At 43.6% G+C, this 22,090-nt stretch overlaps 1 protein-coding gene and 1 long non-coding RNA gene across 5 annotated transcripts in view; one reads left to right on the top strand and one right to left on the bottom strand.

The window, feature by feature from the left end:
- LOC129779375 (proto-oncogene tyrosine-protein kinase ROS) overlaps window positions 1-22,090 on the top strand; it is a 135,698-nt gene that overhangs the window by 68,968 nt on the left and 44,640 nt on the right. For all 4 annotated transcript variants that reach the window (XM_055787069.1, XM_055786984.1, XM_055786923.1 and 1 more), the window contains exon 2: window positions 17,231-17,293. In XM_055787069.1, coding sequence (XP_055643044.1) covers window positions 17,231-17,293 — 63 coding nt within the window. The remainder of the gene's footprint in view (window positions 1-17,230; window positions 17,294-22,090) is intronic.
- LOC129779582 (uncharacterized) overlaps window positions 1-22,090 on the bottom strand; it is a 32,385-nt gene continuing 10,295 nt past the window's right edge. Inside the window, exons 2-3 of the long non-coding RNA XR_008743716.1 lie at window positions 117-167; window positions 1-53 (exon numbers count right to left, since the gene is read on the bottom strand). This is a non-coding gene — a long non-coding RNA (uncharacterized LOC129779582). The remainder of the gene's footprint in view (window positions 54-116; window positions 168-22,090) is intronic.

Here is a 22,090-nt window from a genome sequence, read left to right as displayed (position 1 = left end):
GTACCATTATTCCTTGTCGTTGCCACTTCGGCTGATTTTTGTAGGGTAAGAAGCTAAAACAGAACCAGAAAAGAGATTATTTACAGGTAAACTTAAAACGAGAGCAAAATGCTTACCTCCGTTTCCAAAAAGGAAATGGCGATTGCAAAGTGCGCACATCACAGATGCTAGGTATGACAAAAAACAAGGATACTAATGGTATGAAGTAAAATGTACGAAGCTTTAGTAGTGATGTTCATTGCATCTGACATTGATTTTACAAGATTTTGGTAATATATACAAAAAATTTGTATATTTTACCAATATTTTGACTACTAAAGATTTGGTAGCTGCCTTTACTAAACTTTTTCTCCAGTGTACTCTCGTTCAAGAGGGCTTAAACTCACTCTAACTTTACTGCAGGGGTACCAGGTGAAACAAAACCCTGTTCGTAGATACTGGACGTGAAATCTGACACTTGATGTGTCAACGAACATCAACATCTGCGACGTTCAGTTTACGATTTACGGTCGCTGGAGTCTGCAATTTGTTTGTATTTGGTTGCAACTGATAGTGCTCGAGATTCAGTATATCCTTCAGTATATCAATAATAATCAACCGCCACGAGAAAATTTATCCATTTTCCTCTATATTCTACGAAGAATATGTCCTTCGACAGAGGTTGAAATGAGTACACGGAAAAAGTAGTACTGGAAACAGTACTATTCTGTAATGGAAGCTGGTTAGTTTCGGCCAAAACTTTACAGAACCATCATTGAGCATTTCATTAAGGGTAAAATCCGTTTGTTGAAGCACTTGCTTTTGTATAAAGGGTGTGTCACATCAAATTGCATCACGGAAAAAACGCTGTAGAAATTTAATTTTTAGGAATTCGCTTATATTCAGATAAGAGTGTATAGATCACGTTGGCCATGCTTCACTGTCAATTTTTCGTAAATTTGGAAAAATGTCGTCGAACGAAAAAGAGCGTCGTGCATTAATCCTGTGCACTCATTTCGAGAATCCGGAGTTGTCACATCGGGACATCGGTAAGATGCTGGGAATCGTCCAATCCACGGTCAGCAGAGTACTAAAACGATACTTCGAGAACCTAACCATCGACCGGAAGGCGAAGAACGGCAAAAATGGATGCTCCGTCAGTGAAAAAGATCACAAGCGCGTAGTTAAGCAGTTTAGACGTGATCCGAGAAGTTCGGTCCGGGATGTCGCCAATAAACTGAATTTGTCAAGTTCATTCGTCCAGCGGACCAAGCAGCGGGAGGGCCTGCGTACATACAAGGTTCAGAAGGCTCCTAACCGCGACGAAAGGCAAAACATGGTGGGGAAGACGCGAGCCCGGAAGCTGTACACCGAAATGCTGACGAAGCCGCATTGCCTGGTAATGGACGACGAAACCTACGTCAAAGCGGACTTTCGTCAGCTGCCGGGCCTGTTGTTCTTCTCCGCAGAGGACAAATTCAGCGTTCCGGAGGAGATTCGCAAGCAGAAACTGTCCAAGTTTGCCAAAAAGTACATGGTGTGGCAATCGATCTGCTCTTGCGGAAAGCGGAGCGCCCTCTTCGTGATAACCGGCACGGTAAACGGGCAGGTTTACCTTAAGGAGTGCCTACAGAAGCGCTTACTACCACTATTGAAGCAGCACGAGGGCCCGACCATCTTCTGGCCGGATCTCGCTTCGTGCCACTATTCAAAGGACGTGTTGGAGTGGTACGAAGCCAACGGGGTCACCTTCGTGCCAAAGGAAATGAACCCGCCCAACGCGTCGGAGCTTCGCCCAATAGAAAAATATTGGGCGATTATGAAGCAGGCCCTCCGGAAGAACCCAAAAGTTGTCAAATCGGAGGCGGACTTCAAGAGAAAATGGATTTCTGTTCAAAAAAAAAACTACAACCTGACGTTGTACAGAACCTTATGGACGGGGTAAAGAGGAAGGTGCGAGCATACGGGCTTGGGCTCGAAGTATGAATAAAAAGAAAATGCCAAAAGTTGTTTAATATTTTTTATTTTACTGTCTAAAATTTTCAAAAGGATCGGTCTACTGGGCGAATTTGTACAGCGTTTTTTCCGTGATGCAATTTGATGTGACACACCCTTTATTAATGATATTAATGAATTTTGACAGTTGGTTTGTTATTGAATGCGTGCAGTACTTGTTTCTATCGCTGCGTGTTGAGTACACAGATGTCACCTAGACAGATTGTCGTCATTTTTTTTTATTTCCAAACCTATAGAATATGTGGACATGTGGCAAACTGTATTAGTGATAGATAGAGTATCCAGGTCAAAATTGACCGTGAGGACTGTAATCAGAGGAAATTCACGCAGCTGAATATTTGTTATAACATTTTTTTGAGTATTTCGTATCGTAGATTGAAAAAAAAGAAATGGAATGACAGACAAAAGATAAAAATAAAGAAAAACAACACAAAAAGAAGAAGGAAGAAGGAAGATGTGAGGTGCGTAGAAGAGAGATTGAATGCACAATGCCCTACCCCTCGCAGCTGACAGTATAACAGTGATGTTGGTGTTATATCATAGCAGCAGTAGTAGCACACATGTCACATGATTTCCTCCTTCAGCAGACAACGGTCGAATAGGTAAGCCACACTTAATATTTCCTCTCTGTATCGGGTGATTTAACTGTAGGCTTATACTACCGGCATTGAGGAACCCTTGCAGTGAATATCGGAAGCTCCACAACCACCAAACTGGCTGTCAAACTCAGCTTCGATGTCCCGAATAGCAAGTGACTAACGTTGCACTTCAGTTGTCAGTGATATTGATGAAACTGTGGAAAGCGTAGCACGAACAATTCGGGGCTCAACCAAGGGTACGACTAAAACGTCAAATCCCTCATAAAGGGTGTGTCACATCAAATTGCATCACGGAAAAAACGCTGTAGAAATTCGCCCAGTAGACCGATCCTTTTAAAAATTTTAGACAGTAAAATAAAAACTATTGAACAACTTTTGGCATTTTCTTTTTATTCATACTTCGAGCCCAAGCCCGTATGCTCGCACCTTCCTCTTTATCCCGTCCATAAGGTTCTGTACAACGTCAGGTTGTAGTTTTTTTTAACAGAAATCCATTTTCTCTTGAAGTACGCCTCCGATTTGACAACTTTTGGGTTCTTCCGGAGGGCCTGCTTCATAATCGCCCAATATTTCTCTATTGGGCGAAGCTCCGGCGCGTTGGGCGGGTTCATTTCCTTTGGCACGAAGGTGACCCCGTTGGCTTCGAACCACTCCAACACGTCCTTTGAATAGTGGCACGAAGCGAGATCCGGCCAGAAGATGGTCGGGCCCTCGTGCTGCTTCAATAGTGGTAGTAAGCGCTTCTGTAGGCACTCCTTAAGGTAAACCTGCCCGTTTACCGTGTCGGTCATCACGAAGGGGGCGCTCCGCTTTCCGCAAGAGCAGATCGCTTGCCACACCATGTACTTTTTGGCAAACTTGGATAGTTTCTGCTTGCGAATCTCCTCCGGAACGCTGAATTTGTCCTCTGCGGAGAAGAACAACAGGCCCGGCAGCTGACGAAAGTCCGCTTTGACGTAGGTTTCATCGTCCATTACCAGGCAATGCGGCTTCGTCAGCATTTCGGTGTACAGCATGTCCGGGCTCGCGTCTTCCTCACCATGTTTTGCCTTTCGTCGCGGTTAGGAGCCTTCTGAACCTTGTATGTACGCAGGCCCTCCCGCTGCTTGGTCCGCTGGACGAATGAACTTGATAAATTCAGCTTATTGGCGACATCCCGGACCGAACTTCTCGGATCACGTTTAAAGTGCTTAACTACGCGCTTGTGATCTTTTTCACTGACGGAGCATCCATTTTTGCCGTTCTTCACCTTCCGGTCGATGGTTAGGTTCTCGAAGTATCGTTTTAGTACTCTGCTGACCGTGGATTGGACGATTCCCAGCATCTTACCGATGTCCCGATGTGACAACTCCGGATTCTCGAAATGAGTGCACAGGATTAATTCACAACGCTCTTTTTCGTTCGACGACATTTTTCCAAATTTACGAAAAATTGACAGTGAAGCATGGCCAACGTGATCTATACACTCTTATCTGGTTATAAGCGAAAGCTGAAGATATAATTCCTAAAAATTAAATTTCTACAGCGTTTTTTCCGTGATGCAATTTGATATGACACACCCTTTATTGCCAGTGTACCCAATATTGCTGCGGTTTACTGACATTTTGGTTCTATCCATTACTGTTGTTTACAATTCGGTCCGGGTATATAGTTTTATAGTGGCTGAGCAAGTGGATAATGAAGGTTATATGGAGGCAAAGTTCGAGCTTGGCTTGAGTGGAATTGAACTTTTCCATGACAAACTGGAATCGAGAGTGCCAAAAAAGAGGACAGAATTGACGCGCAAGATACACCAATACAAGAAGTCAAAGAATTCGAGTATTTTTTCGAAGCAGAACTATGTTGAAAAAAATTATCATATGTGTATACTTTTTAGAAATCTTCCGAACGTGATGCTTTCTGCATATGGAAGCAGTACAACACATTGGCACTGAAAGTTCCACTATAGCATCAGTTCAGTGAGCCATCGGAAACCGCTCCCACTGCCGACTATATCAGGATATCCAAGATCGGATTCCCTCAAGAACTCCCCGCACACACGGTGTAATGTGCGCACATGCATACCTCCCCGTACTGATTAAGGACCGATAGAAAGTCTGCAGTGTGTAGGAGCTCTAAATAGGATCACTAGCGTAGGATTTTCGGTCGGAGCGCGAGGAGGTCATGATAGTCAGTTCCGACTGGAATATGACGAGTCTAGTTCGATCCGCATAATCAGGGAGAGTTTTCATATAATTTTGTTTTCGAAAAATTTTATATGCAGTGTTTGATTATCATTCAATAAGCATGATTTCGGCTTCTAAACTTAAAAAAAAATTAAAATAAATCGACCTTCCTAAAACCAAACATGTGTCATTTTGGCTGCTTTCTTGAAATTTTGTACGTATCCTTGTTAACTTCGTAGCTTAGAGCGGCCGCTGCTGTGGCTACTTTAGTTAGATTCCAGAGTCCATGTCGATATGGATGATCAATGTAGCTCTATAGAGCTCCCAGTGTGATGGCCACCATTGACAACTGTACGGCAGTGTTTACCTCACTGATGAATGTGGGCTCGAGCTGTACAGTGGGATAGGTCACGTCGAAGTATCGTGATAATGTTCGCTGGAATAATATAACGGATTCAATATAAATTATGATAGCATAAGGACTCAAACTCTCACCGGTTGAAATAGGCTAATAAAACGGATGACAAAACCTGTTGCGATCAGGAGCCTTTTTTTGGGCAAAGAAAAAGAACATTCATAGAAAGGAAAAAAAATCACTGTCCCTCAAACAAAATTAATTTCGTTAGCTTGTTTCTTTTGTATTCCCTATGCGGAACAATAGTTTTGCTGTATGCGCGTAAAAACATTGACAAATATTTATCGATGATCTCCTTAATAAGATCACATTTATGATCAATACACCTATTTGGGAAATGAGATATTGTGTGCTTCATACTGCTGTCCATAATCAGGTTGTAATATTTGGCAATGTTAAAGTCCGGTTTTTCGTCTGTCAATGATCTGATGATTTGGTCGGTAACGCGACAAACTTTGTATAAGCTTTTGCTGATATTTTCGATTGATTCGTCCCAAACAAAAACAGTCAGGCACTTTCCGCACTTCAGCTTTTTGATTACACATGTTTGCACATGCACCGCATCTTGACTGATAGCAGCAGTTGCTACTGGATCATCAACGTCATCGTCGAATGGGAGACAATCTATTAATCTTTTCTGAATCGAAAAGTCGTCACATGTTTCCTTTTTATCGGTGTTTTCATTCATTTTTGTGTATGTTATATTTGATGTTAAAATATGCGTGTCGTCAAGAATAGTACAATTCATGTTTGACGACCCAATTACGCTGTTATGTTTGAGGAGTTTCCGAAAAGCTGCTTTAAACTGTACAACGTTCGGATTATTGTTAGACCCTCCCATAGCTCTTATAGCAGCAAAATAAGTTTCCACATGGTCCTTTTTTTTTTTTTTTTTTTTTTAAAGAGGTGAGGAACGCTCTACCAGCCTTACCTGGGAAGGGTTAACCCAGACGTCGAGTGGGGATCGCACCCACAAAAACCAAGCCCTCTACTCGTTGCCTTATTCCCCCTGGGACCACATCTAGGCGACTACTTCAGGGGGCGGCTGTGCTCATGCACTTCTCGAGTTTTCAACGCTAACTAGCGTTGTCCTTCCCTTTTTCTCAATATTTTTTTCTTTCCATTCGTTATTAATTCCACTGCGCTGATGTCCTCTTCGCAGGCATTTTGAATTTACCCGTCGAGACGTGAACCGATTAGGAATTGCCCTCCAACTTGACGCGCAACCCGTCACAGCCACCCTCGCGGGGTTTCTCACCTGTCGAGACGTGAACCGATTAGGAAGCGCCCTCCAACTTGACGCGCGCCCCGTCACAGTCACCCTCGCAGGATTTCTCTTCCCAACGGAGCGCCGATTAGGCAGTGCCCTCCAACCTGACGCGCACTCCGTCACAGCTACTCTCGTGGGGTATTCACCATTTTGATCGTGGCTTCATCCTTGATGCTCGTTCCTTCGAAATGTTCGCGGTGTTCCTCCATCCAGGCCACGATCAGGCGTTGTCAGGCAGGCCTTTTGCTGTTCTCCGCGGCAGTATCCGTTTACCTGTCGAGACGTGCACCGATTAGGAAGCGCCCTCCAACTTGACGCGCGCCCCGTCACAGTCACCCTCGCAGGATTTCTCTTCCCAGCGGAGAGCCGATTAGGTGGTGCCCTCCAACACAACGCGCACCCCGTCACAGCTACTCTCGTGAGGTACCATCTCTTGCAACAGCCGTCGCCGTTGTTCACCTTTCACCGTCGGACGTTGTCGGCACTTTGGTCAGCCCTCCACCTTCGCTGCAGCTCCGACATGATTTGTGTGATTGCACTGCTCACGGCATTCCAGATCATCTCGTCGCGACACATATCTCCTCCACAATATTCTCGACATGAAGTGCAGGCAGCCCCTCGCGCCTTTCGGTGAACCTGGGACAGACAAAAACGACGTGCTCCGGTGTTTCCTCCATATCTCCACACTCCGGACAGAGGGGTGAAACTGCGTGCCCGAACCGGTGTAGATATTGCCTGAAACAGCCATGCCCAGACAGAAACTGCGTCAAGTAAAAGTTAACTTCACCGTGTTTCCTGTTCAACCAGGTCGAAAGTACCGGTATCAGCCTGTACGTCCATCTACCATTTTCTGCCGTATCCCATTCATACTGCCATTTGTCCAACGACTCCGCTCTCATCAATTTCCGGATACCTCTGCTTTCCCGGCGCTTGTAGCACTCGCTATCTTCCGCCAGAGTGATGCAGATGGGAATCATTCCGGCGATTACACACACAGCTTCTGTCGAAATGGTCCTATAAGCACTTACGACTCGCATGGCCATGAGTCGGAATGTGCTGTTCAGCTTCCTCCGATTTCGGTGGGTTTCCAGAGCCGCCAACCAGGCAGGGCCACCATACCTCAGTATCGACGAAGATACACTTGCCAAGAGACGCCTCTTGCTGCTGCTTGGGCCAAAGCTATTTGGCATGATCCTCGCCACCACTTTGATGGCCTTTGACGCCTTCCCACATGCATAGTCGACGTGCTGGTTGAAGTTCAGCCGGTCGTCGATCATGACTCCGAGGTACTTCACCGCCCGCTTCGAAACGATGGTATGTCCTCCGACAGATACCTCTGCCCGCAGCACTGCCTTACGATTGCTCACTAACAGCACCTCGGTTTTGTGATGTGCCATCTGGAGCTTTACGCTGTCCATCCAACTACCGATCATGTCTACAGCCTCAGTCGCCAACATTTCCACCTCCTGAAGCGTCTCGCCGATTACCGTTGTTACGATGTCGTCCGCGAAGCCCACGATCTCCACACCTCTGGGTAGCTTCAGCCTTAGAACACCGTCGTACATCGTGTTCCAAAGCGTAGGACCTAGGATGGAACCTTGTGGAACTCCCGCCGAGATATTCTTCACTATCTGTCCCCTGTCTGTGTTGTATACCAGGATCCGATTCTGGAAATAACTCCTCAGTATCCTGTACAGGTAGCTAGGGACCTTCAATCTGTGTAGCGCCTCGGCGATGGCCTCCCAGCTGGCACTATTGAAGGCGTTCTTCACGTCAATCAAAATCACCGCGCAGTAACGGTCGCCTCTTCGTTTTTGTTTAAGCGAGACCTGAGCTTTCTCGATAACTGTCCGAATAGCGTCCACTGTCGACTTTCCTTTCCGGAACCCGAAATGCATTTTCGACAATCCGTGGTCATCCTCCGTGCATTTCACCAGTCTGTTGAGAATAACCCTTTCCAAGAGCTTTCCCAAAGTATCCAACAAACAAATAGGCCTATACGACGCTGGATCTCCAGGTGGCTTTCCTGGTTTCGGGAGCAGCACCAACTTTTGTATCTTCCATTCCGCAGGGAAGAGACCGTCATCCAGGCATTTCTGCAGCACCACCCTGAACATGTCGGGGAAAGCAAGGATCGCCGATTTCAGGGCCACATTGGGGATTCCGTCGGGGCCGGGTGCTTTTTTCAACTTTAGACCTTTTGCCACCGCGATGAGTTCTTCGTTGGTGACTTGTGCGTTCTCTGCTTCGTCCTCACCGTACAGTGTGGGTGGCCACGTCGGTGGGTCGTGCTGCGGAAAGAGTCCATTCACAATGACCTCGAGTTTTTCCGGACATAATTTCATGGGAGTCGTTGAACTACGGAATTTCGCCATCACGATTCGATATGCTTCACCCCAAGGATTTGCGTCGACGTCTCGACACAGCTCCCTATAGCAGTTCGATTTGCTCCTACGTATCTCTCGTTTCAAGGCGGCTCTGGTCGCTCGGAAAGACGCGCGGTGCTCCTCTCTCTCTACATCGGTTCGTGCCCTCTGGACTCTTCTTCTGGCTCGTAGACAGTTAGCGCGGAGGATGCTGAGTGTCTCGTTCCACCAGTAGGCTGGACGTCGTTCATTCGTCGGGTTCAGTCTTCTCGGCATCGCTGTATCGCATGCCCTCACCAATGTTCCTGTCAGCCCGTCGGCGCTCAGATTAAGAGTTCTGCTGTCTATGCGTAGTGCTTCGACGAAAAGCTCCTTGTCAAAAACCTTTGTCCTCCACTTCCGCTCAAAGGTTTTTGTATTCCGTACCGCTGCGGGATTCCGTTGGCCGACACTATACAGGATTGCCTGGTGGTCGCTGTGTGTGTATCCCTCCGACACTCTCCACTTCGTATTAGCCGCCAGTGATGGACTGCAGAAAGTTACATCGATGATGGATTCGCGGCCGTCCCTTCGAAAGGTGCTGCTAGTGCCTTCGTTCAGAAGTGTGACGTCTAGTTTTGCGAAGGCTTCTAGTAGGCTGTACCCCCTGGCGTTGGTGCATCTGCTTCCCCACTCCTCAGCCCAGGCGTTGAAGTCTCCTCCGATGATGACTGGTTTGCGGCCGCTGACCTTATCCGTGAGTACGTCCAACATCTCGTGAAACTGCTCCGCTGACCATCTTGGGGGTGCATAGCAACTACACATGAAGATTCCGTTGATTTTGACGATCACGAAACCTTCCTGTGAGCTTTCCACCACTTCTTGGATGGGGTACCTTCCCATCACTAGTATTGCAGCCATCCCTGCTTTATCCACCACCCATTTTCCGTTATCGCGAGGAACTCGGTACGGTTCTGCGATCATTGCAACGTCGCATTTAGTTTCAGTTGTTGACTGCCACAACAATTGCTGTGCTATGTCGCAATGATTGAGGTTGAGCTGGGTAACCTCCATTCCACATGGTCCTGTGAGAAACGGTAGGTAGGTATGCTTTCTAATAAACCCTTCTCATCCACTAGATTCTAGATACATTTCCCGGAAGCTATTGATATTTACCAATATTCCAAGAAATCCCGTCCTGTGGATTGAATCATACACTGATTCTCCGCTTACCAACCGTATACTCAAAATATATCTTATTGCAAACTCCAATGCGATTTCGAATTCATCGAAATTTTGTTTGCTCCAAGGTTTCTTAAAGCCGTTAGCTAAGGGGTCTTTGCTATTCATTAAGTCAAAAATATCATTAAATAGGGACAAAAACTCAATTGTCGGTTCTACCCCAACGAATCTTTCGTCAAACCGCAAGGTTTCCAGAGCGTCTGCCACAGACTGGCTAAAGACCTGCACCGCCAACGACACTTTCATTTTTTGATTATTGAAGTTGATATGGTTATGCGTTAACTTTTTCGTGAGATATCTTCCTGATGGAACCTGGATATCGTAGAGATCTTTTAAATATTTCCAGCTTACCACACCGTTCATCGTTAGGAAAGATTCCTGGGAAGCGAAATGATTGCGTATTAACTTCATCATATGGCAAGCGTCCATGACAACGTATACGGAGTGAGATGCGGTTGGATGTTTAAAACTAGAAACCCGCTGACGACTGTTGATGCTCAGATTACAACCTAGAGCGTTCGCCGTTGCGATATTTGTAGAGGTACCATCGTAAGTAAGTCCAATTACGTTCGTCTCTACTTCCTGCAAAGCAGATAGTACATATTCCACAATGCATTTTTTCTCGAACGAATTGAGACCGTTTATAAAAAAGTAGCCTACCGGCAGCTTCCAGTTCTGCTCGATTGCCGTTACAACAAACACAAGGGCTTCCTTGGCTGGTTTGAGTACATCTTCATCAGGGACAAATGGGTGTTCAATAACTCCATCCCATTTGCGTTTATGAGGATCCCACACAACCTGCCTTCGTATCGCGACCTCATCCATCGCGAGACTGACTAGTAGCTTGTGTCCTTGCGTTTTCATTTCGTTTGCTTTGGCAGTTAGTATTGCAAGAGATTCACCTGATACTCCTGGTTCACCATCAACTACTGAATACCAGCGTACAACAGTACGCGCGTTTGGTAGTTTATTTTCAAAGGTCTTCCTGACAAAATTATAGGCTTTCGCACTATAAAAATGCAGCGTGGAAGCAAAAGTTCTCATAGCTTCGGAATATTGCGTACTTTTTGTATTACGCTGCAGATCTCGCATTAATTCTTCTGTGTTACATAAACTCTAAATGGAAAAAATGTAAAAGTTAAATACATACGCTTACAATAGTGACTGAAAGGAGTGCTCACGTCCAGCATTAATTCACCCTTCGTTGAAATAAGATTTCTTTCCCTCAGTTCTATTTTTAATTGTTCAAAAGTTTTTATCTTTCTTCTGAGGCGAATATTTTGAACTTTTAAGCGATTGCATCTAGCGCGGCATTTCTCTAGTTGTTTCTTAAACTTCGGTAATGCTCGTAGTGCGGAAATGTTTTTCGGATCAGCTGTATGTCCTGCAAAGCGAATGCTTTGGAAAGAAATAAAAAAAAACCTGATTTATCAACTCTATAAAACTCATTTTTTATGAAAGCACAAGAATTTTTCATGATCTACATTATACTAAGTAGGAAAACATTTCTAGAGCAATAAAATAAGATAACCGATCAGGAATATGTAAATATACCAAGCGAGAGATATTCGTTCCTGGATTAGCATAGGAAAACAATCTATCGTCCGGTTTGCTTGCATATTGCTAATTGATCTTATTGAATCATTGCTCTTCATTTAAAAAAAAACTTATCTCTTACTGCTTGTGTTCGACAACAGGTGCATCGGAATTCTTGAATGAAGATTTTGTTGCCTCAGCGGCTAAGGCAGATGTGCCATTTGTCTGCTTCGTAAAAACAGGAAGTGGGTTATATCTATGGTATAACCGCAAGGGTGACGTAGGACTATCGTTGATTTAGAGATCATTTGTTTGAAGTTGAATCTAAATCCATCCTGAATGAATGAATAAATAAATATTTGGGGACTTCAAAAACGAGAGTGTTACGTTGGAGACTCAAGGTTTTATGCATCCAATATTGTATACAAAAAACCTTGTTCTGAAGAATAATCTTCAGAAGCTTTCCTGCTAACTGCACTTGATTGACAAATCACAAAACCAAATGTATGTGGTCGCAGTATTATATGGATAGAAAACATTAAAATAAACTCGCTTGAATGTAATTTTCAATTCCAAGGGAAACTGGCAGATTATTTTTCAGCAACGATCATTTTTTTCCAGGTTTCCTCTCGATAACCAGCAAACGAAAAGAGTTGCGCGCGTGTATGTGTGTGTGGCGGCTGCTTCTATGTCTTCCCGAGGAACCGTATTTCGATGCTGATACTCTCTTGGTCACGAGAGTATCAGCATCGGCTTTTCTGCGCTCCCTCATAGTTAAAACAAACTGATTGCATTTCAGTTCAGGTCAGACCAGGTAATGAATCCCTCGATCCCTCGCCGTTCAGCTCGTTCAGTAACGATGTTGTCTTGTCGATGTCCTCAGGCGTCGTGCACAAATTACGTAACGCTAAAAATCCGAATTCTGAACCACCTCTCCCCCCCCTTTCGTAACGCAATTTCCTATCTCTAATAAACAGAAAGTAACGCAACATCTACCCCCTCCCCCCTTATCGCGTTACGTAATTTGTGCACGACGCCTCACGAAAAATGAATCGGTTTCACCACCAGAATATCATTTCAGTATGCTTTTCGTGTGTGATTGAATCGAGAGAAGGTGTGGTTTACGATGGCAATTTGGAAGGCAAACTAGAGGAGAATGAACTCTCTGAGTATGAAAATTTCGGCGACTGAGCAATAATCGATTGAAAATTATATAATTTTCGCGATACGAAACATTTTCCGTTTTCCATGTTATGCATCCAATATTGGATACGAAAATATCCTACTGATGGGAAAGAATAATCTTCAGAAGCTTTCCAGCTAATTACACTTGATTGAAAAATTACGAAATCAAATGTATTTGGTCGCTGTGTTCGCCATATAATTAGAAAACATTAAAATAAACTCTTTCGCATGGATGTATTCTTCAATTCCCAGGGAACTGGCAGATTGTTTTTCAGCAACGATTAGATCTTTCCGGAATTTTCTCGATGCTGTATGGCATCCAAACGAAAATTCTCGTTTCAGTTCGGCCTGTAAAAAACTTTTATGAACTCTAATCCATCAAATTTGGAGCCCTGAAAAGGGCCGTTGATTATATGCTAAGCTAATATAGCACGCTCTCCTCGGATACGATGGGCCAGCTGGATGTCCTTGGGCATGATGTGACGCGTTTTGCATGGATAGCACACAAATTGGTATCTTCGAATAAGCCTCCTGCAGCGTCATAACCGCGGAACTTTGGAAGCGCAAGTCGGTTTTGAAGTCCTGAGCAATTCCACGAACCAAATGCTGCAAAGGTAGCTTGCGGATCAGCAATTCGGTCGACTTCTGATAGCGACGAATTTCATGCGAAGTTCCCGGTCGATAGCGATGTGGCTCCTTCACGCTTCCTGCGGCTGGTGCGCTTATCCGAGCTGCTTTCGTGGTGCCTTACCACCGAAAGACTAACGAGCTGTTTGCTTAGTCCCGATGAAACGAGTCCTCACGGTGCGAGAGTAGAGTAAGAAATGAACGAAAGCAAGGGAAGTGTCATTTTATAAAACATAAAAGAATCGAATGTAAACCCCACCCTCTTTATTATATAAGCTTACTGTATACTCACGAATATAATAAGGGTGGGATTTAGATTCTATACTTTTATGGTTTATAAAATGACGCTTCCTTTGCTTTCGTTCCATTCTTATCATTCTTTGTGTGGACACCGACTGGACAACATCGTTGCTGGACGGGCTGGACGGCGAGAGATCGAGTGCCTTTCTCAAGGCAAGAGGGCGGAGGTGGTAGCGCTGGAGTAAAATAGAGTAGTGTTTTCAAAGGGCCTTTCTCAAGGCTAGAGACGAATGAACTGAAAAAGTTTAAAGTCTCTATAATACAATACCATTACCATTACCATGCTTTCGTTCATTTCTTACTCTACTCTCGCACCATGAGGACTCGAGCTCGTTAGTCTTTCGCAGACAGCTCGTTAGTCATTCGGTGGTAAGGCACACGAAGTCAGCTCGGATAAGCGCACCAGTAGCAGGATAGGTGGAGAAGCCACATCGCTATCGACCGGGAACTTCGCATGAAATTCGTCGCTATCAGATATCGACCGAATTGCTTATCCGCAAGCTACCTTTGCAGCATTTGGTTCGTGGAATTGCTCAGGACTTCAAAACCGACTTGCGCTTCCAAAGTTCCGCGGTTATGACGCTGCAGGAGGCTTATTCGAAGATACCAATTTGTGTGCTATCCATGCAAAACGCGTCACATCATGCCCAAGAACATCCAGCTGGCCCATCGTATCCGAGGAGAGCGTGCTATATTAGCTTAGCATATAATCAACGGCCCTTTTCAGGGCTCCAAATTTGATGGATTGGAGTACAGAAAAGTTTTTTACAGGCCGAACTGAAAGGAGCATTTAGCGAAAATCGTGGTTTCGATAATAATTTGTTACCGATAGGTGCCATGGATATGGATTTCTTATTGAAGAATATGAAATACATGACATGATGTAGTGAATATATCCGAAGAAATCACTTTGGTGAAACTGCATTATAAAATTATTTGTGTACGAATGCCGCAATCGATAGTCGACTCTAATTTGCGCTGGGTAATTTCCTCGGAGGACTCGATTCCTCCTTTGAACATTAATAATCTCTTTCTGGCCAAACGATGTGGTATGAATCACATTATTTGAATGATAGAATGAAGAAGTTTTCTGCCAATTTCCTTCAACCTCCAAACGTGTCTTTCTCCCGTTTGTCGTTTTCGCGTTCGCTAATCCTCTCTCACAACACCCATTTCTAGTTTGAGAAATTGTTGAGTAAACATTGTTTGCCAGTGCGCGTAGAGCGGGAATTCCTAAAGATTCATTGCACCTCTAATAAATTGCCGAAAGACGTGGTCTTAGGTTGATCGCACTTGATTGAAAAAATCCAAAACGAAATGTATTTGGTCGCAGCATTATATGAGTAGAAAGCAAATAATCGCTCGAAAATGACTTGATTTTCGCGATGTGAAACATTTTCCGTTTTTCATGTTATGCATCCAATATTGGATACGAAAATTTCCACTGATGGGGAAAAAAATATTCAGAAGCTTTCCTGTTAATTGCGATTGATTGAAAAATAACAAAACCAAATGTGTTTGGTTGCAGTGTTATATGGATAGAAAACATTAAAATAAATTCTTTCGCATGAATGTATTTTTCAATTCGCAGGGGAACTGGCAGATTATTTTTCAGCAACGATGATAGCAACGAGAATTCCGCGCGTGTATGTGTGTGTGTGTGTGGCGGCTGCTCCGATGTTTCAAGCGGAACCGTGGCATCACTCTCCTCCTGATGGATTCCCTTTTGGCCTTAGGTGCACAAACAGGCTCTTGGTGACACCGTTCATCAGCGTTTTCATGATAAACGAAATTAGCTTCACAACAACAGCGACAACATGCTCCAATCGCTGTTCAATCATAACTGAGTGGGTTTACGAGCGGCGCTCGCTTATATACCGATTGGTGATTTCAATAGCCTGTTTTGAAAGCAATTTTAAGACTATTGAAACAAGTTTTTGGATGAAAAAGTAACAAGTATATGACGCGTAGACATTTTATCTTTCAAATGAAGTGTTTATCAAACCATTTCGTTCAGTTGTTTAAGAGCTATTAACGCTCAAAATCTCGGTCTCCAGCGTAACGCTTTCGTTCTCGAAACTTTGGTTTTACACCCCGGTATAGAAATGAAAGACGTAGTCCTACGTCAAAAAAACTTATCTCTTACTGCTTGTGTTCGACAACAGGTGCATCGGAATTCTTGAATGAAGATTTTGTTGCCTCAGCGGCTAAGGCAGATGTGCCATTTGTCTGCTTCGTAAAAACGACATGGTTGAGGTTGTTATTGGACTGTGAGTGATATGAAGAGCTTGATATGGCCGTAGAGGTTTTCATTGGCGAATATATTTCTCGCACGGGCTTAATGTTTTGAAGCTGACGAAAGGAGTGCTCACTCTTAGAAATTGTATCAGAGTTATCATTTGCCTGGAAAATTCTCGGTACCGCATCAGGAAGTAATGTTCGAACACTTTTCACAAGCTTATAATCGGATGGTAGGAAATGTAAGGAACAAATTCGTGCATTTTCTCGCTTTATTTCATCGAAACCCGACGCAAAAGCAGCGATTGCATCACACCATTTTTGAAATTTTACCTCGTTTCGTGGGAATCTGTAAAAAAATACTTTATTGTATGTAGAACAATGTTCAACAATTTTACTCTAATACCTATGTGCCGAAACACCTCCATGTGAAACCGAAATACGAAAATCGCTCATGCAATTAGAAATAAAGCAGCGCATTTTTCTCTATTTTTATCTATCTCCGTGGTTTCAACGATTTCAATCCTCGCAAATGATATGTTGGTAAACAAATGACGCCATATTGATTTTGATTTCTAACCCCTGGGCTCAACGTATTAAAGCTACCTCTAGTATAGAAATCAAAGACATAGCCCTACGTCTAAATTTAATTCGTTTTGAGCTAGATCCAATTATTGATGTCGATTAACTGCATGTTTTCATTTAATATAATAATCAATAACCATAGATCTGAAAATACGATAGTATTCCACCGACGTTAAACCAATAATGATCTCTTGTTTCTGTAAATTACAAGATGCTCAATCGGAATCGGAAATTAGGTGTCCCCACTCTCCCCCATCGTACGTCCGCCGCTTACTCGCGTGCTAACGCGAGCACAACAACATCAAGTAATCATTTAACTGCATCCAGCAGAAGTACCATAATAACGAGCCACATCACGGCACGCGAGTCTTTGCCTGCGCTTGCACTTGCACTTGTTTGGCGCGCTGAAGATGCGCAGTCGCGCGTGCCATCTTGCTGCCTTGCCTTCTCCTTGCCTTTGAGTCAGCCGGTTGTAAAGTGTCCCCTCCCCTGCTCTTCCTCGCACTCTCCATTCACGGGAATCAAACAGAAGTAAAAACGTGTGTAAACATCGGAAGAAGAAGGTCGATGGAAGCCTCAACGGAAGAAAGGCAAATGTTTTGTGCGCTTCGTTTCCTTCGTTTGGTGTCGCTGTCGTCTATTAGGAAAATAAAACCAAACACACTCATAAAAAAAACCAAGCGAAACTGATTTTTAATCTCCTGTTTCAATCTTGTTCTCCTTTCCAGAACCGAACCGGCTTCAACGAGCACATCGACGTCAGCTGCGGCAGTGATTGTTATATTACGCAGGTAATTTTGTGGCTTCCCCGGACTCTGGAAGCTTTCCGTAAGCTTCCAGTCTGTCGCCGTTTCCAGCGGATTTCAACGATTCCGTCTTTCCGTCGTCCGTCATCCGTCAACGGAATTGGAGGAGGGTCGTCTCTTCATTAAACTATCACCGAATCATCGACGCACCTGACCGTATTACCCCTTCTTCTATTGTTACCTCAGCCATGACGTTTTCATTGAATGGGAAATGGGATGCCTGAAATTAGCAGCGTTCTTGCGCGAGTTACATATGCCCGACGCAAAAAAAACTAAACTCATGAATGATTCCACTGACTGGGTGCGCGCGATGGCTTACAAAGTCACTGGACCGTGTGTCCGGACGGGAAGGTTCTCTCTTCTGCCGGCCGGATGAAGAGTTGGTGCCCCTCTGTTGTGTTGTTCAACAGTTTTTTTTTCGTTCCTCTTCAATTTCACCTGACGCGCATGAGCAACGGAATTCCGTTGCACCAGCAGCGCCCCGACATGCCAATGCAGCGTGTTCCAGTTTCGACGCCTTGCGAACAATTTGACGACCAAACAATGGCCAGATCCGGTCGCCCGAACGACAAAAACAACAAACAACAGCCACCTTCGACCTGGCTGGCTGTCAAAACAAGTCGCTGCCCTATTATCGATCGCGATCGAGTGCTTAGCGTTGCGCGCTATAGTCCCGCGATAACGGGGTCGGAATTCGTTGGATTTCGATGACGCCATCGATTCGTGCCGTGGCGGATGATGACCGCGAATCAAGACTTCTGCGTTGGTCAACATATTTCATTGAGGGGGATTGCAATTAAATTGTTTCACAGCGTCAACAGCGTGCACTTCTGGCCGGATTAAAACATGTGCATCCAGCTGTCTGTCTTCTGACACAACAATGATGCATTTAATGGCGATTTTTACTGCTGCATCGCTTCGTTTGGAACAATGAAATTGAGGGCTGCATGCAAATTATAATGGCTGCTTCGCAGCTTCCGATTGAATCCGCCGGCTGGCGGTTGCTGGCGTCTCGTAAGCGCAATGAATCGTACGCGTGATTAAATGTGGCTTTCCTCTTAAAAGTAACGATTCATTCAAAGTTTATTGAATTCATGGAAATACGTCTCCTCACGCTTGAACATTTTTTTCCTCTTATATTTCCACGATCCTTCGGAACGCATGCAACCCAAGAAGTCCGCGCGTTTATTTTTATAATTTAATTGCATATTAATTATTCTCAATTCCGAATGAATTGGTTACATCCTTTGAGGAAAACGAAAACATGAGTGTCTCGGAACAGAAGACACACACATCTGACAGTGGCTGCTGGACGCCAAGATAAATGATGAAGAGCGTGACGACACGCTGTCCAATCTTCTTCGGCGCGTTGCCACTCGAAATGTCGTAAATATTGTTCGTCCTCCATGCGGCCGGCCGGCATCGGCTTGGTTTTGTTATTTTGGAAACACGAAACGAATGCGTATTATGGTCAACGGAGGGTTTGTTTACGTCTGGGCATCGCTGCATTTTGCTCCGCGTAATGCATTACAATATCTGGAGAATGTATTGAAGACAGCAGAACATGGTTAGAGTATTCTTCGAAAAAGGTTGAACCTGATTGAAACACTTTCTGCTGTATTTTTTTGGCGCTAGAACATGTTCTGAGTTGTGCGGTTGCTCTGTTCATTTTATAGCAGCGGTCATAGTAGGCGTATTTGAAATCATTTGACAGCAAATTGTTTGGAAAACCTGTATCTTTCGACGGTGAAAATTGATCCGTTTTGCGACATTTGAGAAAGTGTCTAAATCGACCGTGTATGATGTGCTGAAACGGTTCCGTGAACGTACAACTGTTGTTCCGATGGACCAGAGGATGTGTCGTAGTGGAACTTACGATTGTAAGCTGAGGTTGAAGGTGTTTAGAACAATTAAGGCAAACCCGGAACTCTCGGACTATGGCATCGCCAAAAAACACAACTCTAATCAAAGTACCATCCGGAGAACATGTATGCGGGAATGTTATCGTAATTTCCGTGCCCTCAAGCAATCAAACAGCTTGCTGAAAAAAAATCTGATGCCCAAAAGACGCGCTCAAAAGTTGTACAACAAAGTTTTGACGAAGTACTAATCGATGCGTGCTGATTGATAATGAGATATACGTGAAAATGGATGTTGGACAGCTCTCAGATCTGAAATTCTATAAGGCCACTGCCAGAGGAGATGTCTCCAGCGAGGTTACCATATCTACAGAATAACCTGTATTTAAACAGATTTTTTAGATTTTTAAAAACTTTTTAAAAGTATCTGTAAATACAGATTTTTGGGATTTCATACAAAATTTACAGATTTGTTAAAAATAAAGTTTTAATTTCATACAATAATTATTTTCAATCAATTTATTTCAATATTTTTTTCCCATCTCGCATATACCAAGACACGACTCTTTTGTATTATTAAAATAATACAAAAACACAGTGAATATAAAATTAAATATGCTCATTCCATTTTCCTTCGAAATTTCTTGTAGTAAGGACTGTGAATATCTAAAAAAACCATTGATACGGTTTTACGTAGGATTACGTCTTTCGGCAACATTTCGAGAGTACACATTGGAAAGCTGATCATCTATCACTTCACGAAAATTCTCCATTTCAAGCGCATTTTTCTCAGTAATTTCTTAATGAATTTACGAGATGCCGATCTAATATTGCAATCGATTTGAGCTCTACCTATTAATCTAATTGTAATATAGATATTTATTAAATTCTTAAATGGCGTTGCAGTGGGAACTTCTAATTTCCCAAGCATTGGTGTAGATCGCAAGGTGCTCCTCTAACGCGGAATAGTCGGTATAGTCCATGCTAGGAACAGGCATTGCGGTCTGCACAAATGAGGCAGCCGACCAGGTTAGGGATTCTGACAATCCGGAAATTGAAGACTATTCCTCTGGGAACAAAGCGTATGAATGTTATTTGATAATTTTAGGGCAATAGAAAACAATTTGAATCGGTCAACTCCTTTGAAACCAATGATAGGACTACGAGGAGCTAATCGAGAAAATGGAAAATTCGGACTTTTCAATCATAATTGATGAGTCTACAGAGCTGGGAACCATGAAAAATTTTGCTATTGTTGTTTGAATTTTTGATAAAAATAAGTTCCAGGTGAAAGATACATTCTATAGATCTATCGAGTTGCACGATGCGGATCACAAATTACTTAAGATGCAATTGTTTGTAAATGTTTTAAGCACAAATGAGTTCAACTCAATTCAGCAAATAATGGAGCTCAAATCGTTGAATATTACAAGTTTATCTGCAACAAGATTGCTCTCACTGCAATCCATCGTTGCTGAGCTTTCAGACCGAGCTCGAGGTTTGCTCGTCAAGTATTGCGAGATCGTTATAGTGGGTAGGGCTGCCAATACGCATTCTCGAGTCCACACATCCTTCCTCCTCTCTTTAAAAAAAGCGAAATTTGGGGAATAAATGAAAGAAAATTTGTCTTTCTTCATTTTTTCCTCCAAGGTAAGGTAAGGTATTATTCAGTATTCTTGGACATAAAGGGGGCCTTTGATTCTGTTTCAATAGAGGTTTTGTCAGACAAATTACACTCTCGGGGTCTGCCGCCTCTATTGAATAATATGTTATATAACTTGCTTTGTGAGAAACATTTGAATTTTTCTCACGGGGATTCGACAGTAAGTCGGGTCTCCTACATGGGACTCCCCCAGGGCTCATGTTTAAGCCCCCTTTTGTACAACTTCTACGTAAGCGACATTGACAATTGCCTTACACAAAATTGCAGCCTAAGACAACTTGCAGATGATGGAGTGGTGTCTGTCGTAGGATCAAACGAATCCGACCTGCAAGAACCCTTACAAGATACTTTGAACAATTTTTCAACCTGGGCCATTGGGCTAGGGATCGAATTCTCCACGGAGAAAACAGAGATGGTGGTTTTTTCTAGGAAGCATAAGCCAGCAAAACCAAAGCTTCAACTTTTGGGTAAACCGATCACTCATGCTATGTCATTCAAGTATCTTGGGGTCTGGTTCGACTCCAAACGTACTTGGGGGGCCCATATTAGGTATCTGAGTAAAAAATGTCAACAAAGAATAAACTTTCTCCGTTCAATTACCGGCACCTGGTGGGGAGCCCATCCCGAAGATCTTATAATGTTGTATCGAACAACTATTCTCTCAGTGATGGAGTACGGCAGTTTCTGTTTTCAATCAGCTGCCAAAACACACCTCATTAAACTCGAGCGAATTCAGTATCTTTGTCTCCGTATCGCGTTGGGATGTATGCCCTCAACGCATACCATGAGTCTCGAGGTTTTGGCAGGCCTACTCCCACTAAAAGATCGCTTCAATTTATTATCTCTTCGGTTCTTCATCCGGTGTAAGGTTATGAACCCATTGGTGATCGGAAATTTTGAGCAGCTGATCGAGCTAAATTTTCACTCCGGATTCATGAGTTCATATCATGAATTCATCTCCATGCAGGTTGATCCTTCTTCGTATATTCCCAACCGTGTTTGTTTCCCTGACTACATCAATTCCTCTGTGCTTTTTGATCTGTCCATGAAGCAAGATATCCATGGATATTCAGATTACCAACGATCGAGGATCGCTCCAACGATCTTCGATGAAAAGTATGGGGGTATCAATTGTGATAATATGTACTTTACTGATGGGTCCACTATAAACGGATTTGGAGTGTTCAACGAATTTTTTAGCACCTCACACAGTCTTCAGAATCCTTGCTCAGTGTATATTGCTGAATTGGCAGCAATTCA

Source organism: Toxorhynchites rutilus, chromosome 1 (genome assembly GCF_029784135.1).
Source record: "Toxorhynchites rutilus septentrionalis strain SRP chromosome 1, ASM2978413v1, whole genome shotgun sequence".
NCBI lineage: Eukaryota > Metazoa > Arthropoda > Insecta > Diptera > Culicidae > Toxorhynchites > Toxorhynchites rutilus.
The sequence above is the reverse complement of the archived record's forward strand: the minus strand, read 5'-3'. Positions and strand labels throughout refer to the sequence as shown.